At 41.5% G+C, this 11,369-nt stretch overlaps 1 protein-coding gene across 3 annotated transcripts; it reads right to left on the bottom strand.

Annotated features, from left to right (window-relative positions):
* Positions 1-1,243: 1,243 nt before the first annotated feature.
* On the bottom strand, positions 1,244-9,518 carry LOC119918185 (zinc finger protein 2 homolog). Of its 3 annotated transcripts, none has more exons than XM_038738773.1 (7): positions 9,367-9,518; positions 7,092-7,294; positions 6,865-6,957; positions 6,629-6,724; positions 6,411-6,521; positions 5,799-5,922; positions 1,244-2,805 (listed from the first exon to the last, which is right to left on the bottom strand). In XM_038738773.1, exons 1-7 carry the CDS (start codon positions 9,404-9,406, stop codon positions 1,322-1,324), a joined length of 2,151 nt encoding a protein of 716 aa, XP_038594701.1. In that variant the 5' UTR covers positions 9,407-9,518; the 3' UTR covers positions 1,244-1,321. The 3 variants fall into 3 exon arrangements, with proteins under 3 accessions (XP_038594701.1, XP_038594702.1, XP_038594703.1); XM_038738774.1 differs by having other exon boundaries at positions 7,092-7,266; positions 9,367-9,513; XM_038738775.1 differs by lacking the exon at positions 9,367-9,518 and adding an exon at positions 9,214-9,305.
* Between the last annotated feature and the right edge of the window lie 1,851 nt (positions 9,519-11,369).

The following is an 11,369-nucleotide window of genomic DNA, read 5'->3' as shown; positions in this document are numbered from 1 at the left end:
AGAGCAGTCATCGTGGATATAGAACTTGAGACAACCTCAGTTAACAAGCTTTCATATTCCACTCAGTCTTGAGTGGATTACAAACGCCCTGCTCTTGTACCTCATTCCTTTCATTGTTTTTCTTGAATGTACCATCCTGTGACCTTTTAATCAGTTAAATAAACCTGTAATCAGTGGTGAGGAAGCAAGCAAAGCCTGGCCATCCAATCACACTGCTGTTTAACACCAGCATGATAAGTTACTTCCAACACTACACAGATGAGTGAACGAGCTATTAACAATCACAAGAAACATGTAATATAAAACTCACCTTGGATATTTGAGCAGTCCTCCTTTAGCGTCACATGTCGATCAGTGGTTTCTTCTTTAAAGTCTTTGGCCTTCTCCCCGTTTCCCACAGATCTTTGTGGCCCCTCTGCACCATCAGTCAGCATCTTGTCCACCCACTTTCTCATAGCTTTGTTTCTGGCGGCCATTTGTATTTTGCTTTCCTCGCTCATATTTTCCTTCTCTAAACCAAAGACTGCTCTCTGTGCCTGGGCTTCGCTGCTCTCACCACCTCCATGAATCTTCCTTTTCCTCAGTTCCCCTGCGGACAGTCCGGCCTATTTTCTGGTCCTGTTCCTCTTTGGACCTCCCATTGTCCTTTCTTCTCTACCCTGTCTTGCTCTCTGACTTTGCTTGGCTTTATCACTTGTCCCACACTCTCCTCTCATGCCACTATCATCCACATTCTCCACCTCCTCTCCTTTGACCATTTACCTTTTGATACGTCCTCCCCATCACTCTCAGTGTTATCCAATCATTTTAAGCACATATAGATTCTCAGTGGGGTATTTTGGGTAATTTAACCTCTTCGAGCCCCCGAAAATGACCCACTTTTCCCCTTTTTTGTTGATTTGGTCATAACCCACAGATATATGCAACTGTTGATGATCTGACCTAGAGCACTTTGTTACTCTGGTTTTAGGAAATGGATGGCTGAGTAAAGATTATTATTATTATCCATGTGATTAACAGTTTCCACTACACACCTATCCCTTTTAAAAGACCCTCGAAGCTCTGGTCCTCTGGAGGCTGAATACACTTTACTATATGATGTGATGTATCTGTCTGTCTGTCTGTCTCACATCTCGATCATATTTGTCAGCAAAGACCAAAAATGTTAACATTCCTGCGTTTACAAAATCTGACAAAGATGATTTTCATGAAAAAGAGCATCACCACAATAAAAAAAAAAAGAAACTATTAATCTGACTTTTTATTTTAATGTCAAAACAATAATCATCTTCTGATAAATAAAATAAAAATTCCTAACAGCTCAAAGACTGAATGATTCCACAACTATACCCTTCTCCATGTGTGTGCGTGTGTGTCTCTTCAGCCTCGTGGACGTAGAGAAACTCTTCTTACAGAGCAGACAGCTGTGCGGCTTCTCCCCGGTGTGTGTTCGAACGTGCATGTTGAGGTCGGAGGAGCACCTGAACCTCCTCTCGCAGTAGGAGCAGGGATACGGCTTTTCTCCCGTGTGGATCCGTTTGTGGAGGAGGAGCTCGCCAGAGGTGAGGAAGGTCTTCCCGCACTGGGAGCACTGGTGGGGCCGTTCCCCCGTGTGAGTCAGGTTGTGCCGGACGAGTGAGGTCGACTTGGCGAACCTCTTCCCGCAACGGGTGCATGCGAATGGACGCTCTCCTGTGTGTGTGTTGAGGTGTTCACTCTGAGCTCGCTTGGTTTTAAAGCTCTTCGGGCACTGGGGGCAACTGAACGGCCGGAGGTTACTGTGGCTGCGCTGATGCCTCACCAGCTCTCCGTGTGTGAGGAATGTCTTCTCGCAGGTGGTGCAGAGGTACGGCCTCTCGCCCGTGTGGATTCTTTCGTGGCGTGTGAGGCTGGCCAGCTGGGTGAAGCTCTTCTCACAGTAGGAGCACTGGAAAGGCCGCTGGCCGCTGTGAGTCAGCAGGTGTCTGTTAAGGATCTGGAGCTGAGTGAAGCTCTTTCCACAATCTGTGCAGGGGTACGGACGCTCCCTGTTGTGGATCTGCTGGTGCTTATTCAGAAGCCACACATGCGTGAAGCTTTTCCCACACTCGCATGCGAATGGCCGCTCGCCGGTGTGTTTCATCTGGTGTCTCTTGAGGTCCGACGCTCGGCTATATATCTTCTCACACAGGGAGCATTTGTACTGACGCCTCACCACGTGCCTCTGCCTGTGCCGCAGCCTCTCCAGGATGCTACTGAAGCTCTCGCCGCATTTCTGGCATTTGTAGTGGCCCTCCCCTTTCTCTGACGTCTCCTCTGCTACTACCACCTCTGTCGTTAGGTCGAGGGGAGGGTTGCAAGTCTGGCCGCAGGCGGTTCGTTCGAAATGCAGCTTGAGCAACCCCATCTGGGTGAACCGCTTGCCACACTGGGAGCAGAGGAAGGGTCGTTCTCCGGTGTGAATGCGCTGATGTCTGGTCAGGTCCCAAGAGTTCTTGAAGCCCTTCTTGCATTGCTCGCAGGCGTACGGGCGCTCACCCGTGTGCGTCCGCTGGTGACGGGTCACGTCTGAGGCGCGTGTGAAAGTTTTGCCGCACTCCTGGCACATGTGAGGGTCAGGCCTGTCGTGGATGGGGAAAGGCTTCGGGAACTCAGCTCGCTGGGCCTTCTTCTTGGGGGCCTCGACTGTTTCTGCGGCCCTCTGGAGTTTGCTGTACTGCTCAGGGTGACTGTGCTCAATGTGCTGCAGCAGGTAGGACTCCTGCATGTGGAAGAATGGACACTCGGAGCAGGCAAAGACCTGGGTGGACATCTCCACAGTGGTACCTGTGCAAAACAAAGAACTGTTGGTGGCACAAGAGATTTAAGTCCCTTTCACCTGAAACATTGCTGGGTTCAGATACCCAGATGAGGCTGTGGTTTCTGGCCTTCAAATCAAGGTCTCCCATGGGCCTTCTTCTCCCATATGACCATGATAAGTTGGCGACATTGCAAAACTTGTGTTTACAATGGTTATTTTCCTAGAGAACGCCTTAACTGTCGTGTTTCAGCTGGCAACAGCAACAAAAACGCTGCATCTCAGCTAACCCCTAGTGGACAGCAGGGGCCTGTACTACGAAGCGAGGTAACTGTCCAGGTATCTTCAGTACTACGAAAGGTGGATAGGTGTTAACCAAGGTCTGTTGCCATGGCAATTTACGCTGCATCTCTAAACTGCTCCGAGCAGGTTATCTTTAACTCAAGGTTACTCTATGTATGCGGACTACACACCACACCTGTACTCAGTGTTAATGATGTAGGCTATTAATCCACACCACTTGATAAAATATTTTTAAATTTCCTCCTGATTTGTTCCACTGCGGTTGCAGCTAAAATGACGTTACAGCGAGCCCTGCAGCCTCTGTGATTTTAGGGAGGAGATCTTAATTAAATAACGGGACAGTTTCTGAGATGTAGCTGATCTGTAGGCTATAATTTAATTATCCTAACTGTTTTCACATATTTACAATGACTATTTTACACGTCCAAAAAATACGGAGCCAGGGTGGGGGTTAATAGCGGAGAAAAAAAAAAATCTCCAAAAAAGGGATAAATCTACAAGAACAAAAATCGCAATTTCCTGAAATTAAAGTCACAAAAAATTCAAATCACTCTGGTGTTTCCTTCTGAATAGCCTACACCCAATTCACGGCAAAGTCTCTAAGGTGCATGATAATATAGTGTTGTGGGCTAAACTCCCTGCTGAATCTGACGGCCGACCACGCTCCTTTTATGCGAACGCGCACCTATTCAAGTTCACACCCACTCAACTAACTGACATCTTATTCACCGTCGTAGTAACGTTTAACACCAGTGTAGCCGGTCAGAGTTTGTCAGACCTGAGTTTGCTTGATACCCCTGAGTTAACTCTGAATAGGATAAACTCCCTTCGTAGTACAGGCCACAGGTCAGACAGTCTGGTTACGCTGCTAAGCTCAATCATCATCTACCAATTTAGTTGTTTTCACTTATGTATTTTTCTTTCTGTTGTCAGACAACTGCATGAGTGATTTGATGACAAGAGGCCGCCTGTTAACCAGGCCAACACCGTTTCCTACGGTTATTAAATCACAATTTTAGGATCGCAAAGTTATGCACACAATAAACCTACAGAAAGGTTAATGACAGCAGCTCACATCATCGTTTTCCTAAAGCTCAGTCTTCACTGTCCATATGAAAACACCAGGTACGCCCTTTAAGATTGATCCACTCTGGGGAATGTTTTCAAAAGCTACATTTTTAGGTAATAAAAACTGCGCATTCTGTGGGCAGAGGGCCAAAACAGAAGAAGACTTTTTTTTATTTCCACAACGTTATTATTACAGTTCTTATATCATTGCTGTTACTTAATAAATAAAAAGTAGCAGAAGATAAAAATCACTACCACGAGAGTAGTGACAGACTGGCACAATTTGCAAATATGAAACATATCCTCTGAGGCCACAGGGTCGTCCTCACAGCAGTTTGCTGATGAGGCCCTGCAGGACGTGCTTTTCCGATCATCTGACTTAATCCCATTGTAAAAATGTGTGTAAATATGAGCCCACCCACACATGAAAGGACAGAGTGGATGTTTTACAGGCTTTACGGTGGCAACACTGCTGGAGGACAGCGGTGAGTTAGGAAATTAACAGAAGAGTCAGTTCAGAAAATGGAGAATATCTAAAAAGAATTTTAACGGTGCGACAGCTTACCAATTGATATTGTAGCTTTAATCATTTAACTGGATATTTATCTAGCCAACAAAGACAAAATATATCTTTGTTCTGAACAGAAAAAACACCTTTAAAGTCTTTCTTGCATTCGGCCACAGTTTATGCACCAGGTAAGAACAAAATGTTAATACAGATCTTTTAAATTAAATTGACAGAACTACACCTTTCTGACAATCTGACACCTTTATCAAAGCTAAACATAGAAAAAACTAGACACTCATGTGCCTCCTACAACTTTATATTCACGTAGCAAAATGTTTGGTTTCTAGAAATTCAAATTAATCTGGAGTTAGATCAGGCTCACTATTATTGCATACACTCAGACGGATTCCCAAATGTATCTCCACAAAAACAATCTGTTTATAAACTCACAAATTAAAAAATAAGGTTCACAAACTTATTTCTGATGCACAAACAAATATTTCTTAGTTTAAATGAATGTAACAGAAACCTACAAATAAATGTATTTAAAAGTATTAGTATATATCATCAAAAACATGTATGAATGTTGTAACATTTGTATACACACTTTTTCATCTGGGGAAAAAAAGCATTTGTGAATGGAGCCACGCCATGGTAGTGTCAAAAAACTCACACACAAATACAGTGAAGTTCACAAATGACTAGCAGTTTGTAAATGCAGGTGCAACAGTGTGAATATAAATGAAACAACATCCAAATATGTTGTAAATGATAATAGCAAATAGTTTTAAATAGATATATTTGTGAATTTCTATTACATTTATTTTAAACAATCAATATTTGTGTGTACATTAATTATACATTTGTAAACCTAATGTCTTTTTTTGTGGAACTGTTTCACATTTATATACAACAATTCAAATTTTGCTGAGACGGTCATTTATATATAAATCCCAAACTACATGTGAATCCTTCTGTGTGCATTCAGTAACACTGAGACTGATCTGACTCCATAAATTTACTGTAAAACGAATTATAGATTATTATCGCTTGCTGCTTTGGTGTGATCATGGCACAGCGGGCCTGGATTAAAGTGAATGAGATAAAGGAGCGCTTAAGACATGAGCAATGCACCTAGTTTACCTTGTGTTCCAAGGTGCTCGAGGCATTTGTGGTGTTGCAGCAGAGACCTCAGGTCGTCAGGACTGGAGAGGGCTTGCAAACAGTCCCTCAATACAGAGGGGGCAGAGCTCAGCCATGAAACAGTCTTGACCAAAGTGATCATCCAGTCAGTTCAAAGTGAAATGTGAAAAAACAAAGCTCATTTCACACTTATACAATGTACATCACATTTAAAATACTGCTACTCCTAATCATCTGTGCATATGCTATTACTTACAAATACTGCATTTTCAGGCACCCATAGCGATACTTCAGCAAATATTTAAACATTTTCATACACATGACAACATAAAGTACACTAGAATAGTATCTTTTCTAATAATTGAAGCAATTAAACTTAAATGAATTTTAGAAGCCCATTTGCTAAACCCTACACTCAAAAATCCTAAAATGTTCTCAAATTCTTTTAAATGTTTCTGACATGTTTACATTATAACTTTTTAAAATAGAAAGGTTGGTAAGGACAACATGCTTTAAACTTAAAATATTTTAGTTACACCGTCGTAGTCCACCAAATACATCCACACAGTGCATGTTTCAAGTAGCAGCTGGTGTGATCAGTCATATTCCTACCTGACTAAGGTCTGGAACTGGCAGGAGTTTCTCCATTTTAGAAAGAAACTCCCACACAAGGAGCTGCATGTCTGTGTCATAGCTGAGGCCATACTCTGTTGGGAAAACCTCCTGGGAAGTACAAAGGTAACAGTTATTCAAAAACTAGGACGGGACATAGATAGATGGAAAAAAAATACTGTTATGTGCTGGTTGGGTTGCATGTGAAGCTACTTTACCTGGTAAAAATGCTCCCTCTCTGCTGGGTCTTTCAGTAGTGTTTGGATGAGCGCCACAAAAATGGCCTCCTCTGCATCCACCTCTGCATCGCCACTCTGAAAGACACTATCATTGTTACTGAGACAATCTCCTAGTTCCAAAGGGTAGCTCATCGTGCTGTATATGCGACAATGCCAGAAAGATTTGTTTTTTGGAACTGTAAGAAGGCAATTCTGAAAACACTCCTCTCACTTACTCCAGTGTATCCTGGTGGGCGGATTCGTTCTAGGTGAGGCTGTATACACAAAATGTTGGCTGTTTCCTCATTTCTGCACAACTCAAGAATAATCTGAAGAGAAAGACGTAGAAAAGGTGTCCCTTTAGCAAGAATTATCTGTATCCATGAAGTCTGACGTTATTGTGAGACTTTTAAAATGTTTGCATTTTTGCAACATCTTGATCTCACGAGACCCTCTGACTCACTTTGGCTCTCAGTCGAAGGAGCAGTTTGCCTCGTTGCTTCGGATTGAGCAGGTCTGGAACTGTTGCCGTCACCAGCGTCACAAACTCATCAAGCTGTTCATAATCAAGAACCTCTCTCCGCTGAGCCACTTGCCACATGGCTGCAGAAAGCAGCCGCAGGGGAGGTATCAGCAGCCTTAATGACGACAACGGCAGGAATATATCTGCATAAACATCCACACACAATAAACAAGAGTCTTCTTGTTACATGGCAATGTACAATTTCCCCCCCTTTGACAAACAGCTAAGACCTGACTCTAATGTGGGCATGTTTGCTAACAAAATAAACATGTCCTTGTACACAGGGTTTGAAATCTATTTAGGATATATTTAAGTTGAACACTTAAGTTTAAATCTGGCTTAAATATTAAAAAGGTGAACGGGTAAAGGTAGGTCATTCATTTGGGAACCTCCTGTATCAGGTGCTCAGGGTTAAGATTAGGGCAAATGTTTTGTAAGGCTAAATCCAACACACCTCCACAGTGCATTTATTGGCGTCAGCGTGCATATTTGGAAACTGTATGGGCCAGGACAGTGACTTAAAAGTGAAGAAGAAGAAGAAGACATACTTTAATCATCAATATGCCCACTCTGGTGTTATTATTGTTATTCGTACACACAGGTCTGAAATACACACACACGCACATGTAACAACACACGGAGAGATGTCAGAGTGACGGGGCTGCCACTCAGTAGGGTTGGGGGTACAGAAGCTTGCTGAAGGAGTGCCCAGGAGGTGAACTGGCAACCCCGGTTCCCAGTCTAACGCTTACATACTGAGCTGTTGCCGCCCACTGAGCTACTGCAGCCCTGTGGTATTATAAATAAAGTTTTACCTTGAAAAGAAAAACTGAACTGAAAGAGAAATGTGGAAGTATCAGCACTGACAAAAGTTCCACAGAAATATAAAACTTTAAATTTTTAGGTTGATTATTTTTGCATTCTGGTGTTTTTCAATGACTACCTTCTGATTTTCTGTCACCAGTTTTGGTGTGAACGGGAGGGAGCAAGGAGTGCCTGTTTTCCATAAACTATAGTACAGCAAAAAGATGCAAATTACACCACAAACAGCATCAAGATTAGGCTGAAAGCTGCTGTTATTTTGAAAAGGTAAGACTAATACAGGTTGCACAGCTGCAAGTGACAAGATAAAAACACACTAAAATATAATGCATTCATAATAATTTGATGTGTCTTTATTTGAAAAGTGTTGAAAACTTTAGTGACAGCACAGTTAAATCTCCTCTTGTTTTCCAGAACTTTGCATTTTATGGCAGTTTTTGTGATACTTTACTAATACTGTTTTTCTGTCTCAAACCGTACAGGCCACACATGATATACTGTCACTGGTTAGCTTAGTTGGTAGAGCACTCATATTCTTAACAGTTTCTTCCCACAAGCCATCACTCTGATGAACAGCTGACTTCTGACTCAGTGTCAGGAACAATTCCTGCGCATTAACCCAATAATTCTGTCTCTAATCAGCACCTGTTTACTGGTTACCACTTATTTATTCATCATTCTCTATTTCAGAGCTGTTCATACTGTATACCAAATCCACCTACCTCAAGTACATAATACTTATTTATTCCAAGCATCCTTGCACTATGCTCCATCGCACTGTGTACATATATGTACATCATAATAACAATAATGATAATAATAACTTACTCCTGCATCCTTTGCACTCTGCTCATTGCACTGTTGTCTCAATCTGTTTTTATTGTGTTTGTTTATAGTGTGTATATATATATATGTGTTCTCTATAATTGTAGCCTGTGTTTGATTTTATTATTGTATAAGTAAGCACGTCGTGAGCAACGTACAATCCAGAGTCAAAATTCCTGGTATGTGTAACATATACATAGCTGGCAATAAAACTGGTTCTGATACTGCACCAAGAAAATCATCTCAATCGTCATGAGCCAAATCCAAAACAAAAAAGCTTAACGTTAGTTAGCTAACATTGCCAAACATTGGGAACGTAGCTCGCGAGACTGGTTTACAGCTTCTTTGAATCACAAAGGAAACGTAATCCTTTCGTGTACGATTGCTTCAGTTCTTAGAACTTCACATAACTTACAGTAAACGCTGCCTTAAATGTTTCGCCGTGTTTACATGACGTCCACAAAGTTTAGCTTCAATCCTTGCTGTTAGCTGGAGCTCCGAGCTAACGACACTATGCTAGTTCGCTGTTAGCTGCAGCAAAATTATCAAACACACCCATAAAACGCACCTGTGTTTTCCACTTCATAGGAACTGGCAGTCGTTTCCATGATTTACACAACGTAAAGTCACTTTTAAAACTCACTTAACAAACTACCATAAGGTTGCAAACCAATTGTTGTTAGCTCTTTACAAAGCGGAAACACGTATAGTAAATTAATTCCAAAATAAAAGTGGTAAGTTAAGTAGAAACCTGCTCAAGAGGACATTGGAGCGATACAAAATTACTTGCCATAAATAGCACCAGCTGTTAATATGCAGAAGTCAAAAAATGCTCAATAATAATAAATAAATATAACATAAAAAATATATTTTAAGTGAAGAAAACAAATACATTTAGCTGCCATTAGGTAATCCCTGTGGTCATCAACCAAGGTAATGTAGAAAAGCTTGCATAATACATTTAACACTAAAATTATACAACAGTTAGGGTTTTATATCAATATAGACATTTGAAATATGTGTAAATGTGAATAAAAAAGATAATTTAATACTATGCAGAGCTAAACAAGAACAACTAGTCACCATTTAGCAGGTAGGCAAAATACTTTATTTGCAGTATTTTCCACGTGCAAACTTTTAAGACTTTAGTATGTTGGACTCATACTCCACAACATCATATTGTTCTTCATGGTGTCTTGTTTCTCTGCTGTCGTCACAAGCCCCCCTACCACAACACTGGATTATCAAACGGACACTGCCGCTTTTCATTAGAAACACTTGGAATTTATTTCTTCCACACAGCAACACCATGAATCCATCCAGGCAGTACACAGCAACTGGCAACAGGTCACAGAGGGAATGATATAACACAGCAATCAGGTGGTTTCAGGGTCCAAGCTGTGGAAACTTGGGATGTGATATCCAATAAAGTGCCGCTATATTCAGTCAAAGCTGGGTTAGTGTTCCTGACGGCAGGACCAGGCCTCCGTGTCTTCAGGCTCCATCCCATGGGACAAACCTTTAAACACAGTAATCACATTTAAGACTAAGGTTAAACTCGGGAACTTGGGAAAAGCACTGCATAAGGGCATCAACATGTTGTCCGTGGTTATAAAAGTGTAAAACCCACACAGCCTAAATCAGATTTTATGTAAGATTTACATCCAATTACTGGTTAGTTAATTTCCTGAAGACAAGGTCAACACACAGTCAGGGAAGTTTAGATTTCCATGGCACACTGAATTAGAGCTGAAATGATCAGACAATTTATTTACTATGTGGTCAACAGTAAAAGATATTGGCAGCTAACCTTTCTAGATTAAATACCAAACATTTAAAGTCACTGTGCACCAAGCATGCAATTTTCTTCTGAAATTGTTGCACAAAAATTCCAATCTTGCGTTGTGTCAATCACGTTTAGCCTCAAGTGTTACACAAATAACCATCAGGTTTCTTCAACTTTCACTCCGGAGCAAAAATCAGCCTTTAAACTCGAAAGAAATAACGATGTGGATGATCGGATTTGCTGCTTTTATTTGTCGTGTGATGATAAATTGAGTTTCTTTATATAGTAATTACCAATATGGTGACCTCTGCAGTAACATATCTAATATTTGAACAGGCAACCCCAAACAAAAGGCAACAGGCAACGTTAGTTAACGCAAGCTGAGTAACTTACTTAAAAGATATACACTTCTGGCCTTTTTGGTAAGTTTACCTGACATACACTGCTCAAAAACATAAAGAGGACACTTAAACAACACAATGTAACTCCAAGTCAATCACACTCCTGTGAAATCAAACTGTCCACTTAGGAAGCAACACTGATTGACAAACAATTCCACATGCTGTTGTGCAAATGGAAAAGACAACAGGTGGAAATTATAGGTAATTAGCGAGACACCCCCAATAAAGGAGTGGTTCTGCAGGTGGTGACCACAGACCACTTCTCAGTTCCTATGCTTCCTGGCTGATGTTTTGGTCACTTTTGAATGCTGGCGGTGCTTTCACTCTAGTGGTAGCATGAGACGTAGTCTACAGCCCACACAAGTGGCTCAGGTAGTGCAGCTC

The sequence above is a fragment of the Micropterus salmoides genome, unplaced genomic scaffold, assembly GCF_014851395.1.
Source record: "Micropterus salmoides isolate LMB-PRFRI ecotype aquatic unplaced genomic scaffold, ASM1485139v1 Ms_hic_scaffold_23, whole genome shotgun sequence".
In the NCBI taxonomy this organism is placed as follows: domain Eukaryota; kingdom Metazoa; phylum Chordata; class Actinopteri; order Centrarchiformes; family Centrarchidae; genus Micropterus; species Micropterus salmoides.
Note: the sequence above shows the minus strand (reverse complement) of the source record. Positions and strands in the feature narration are given on the sequence as shown.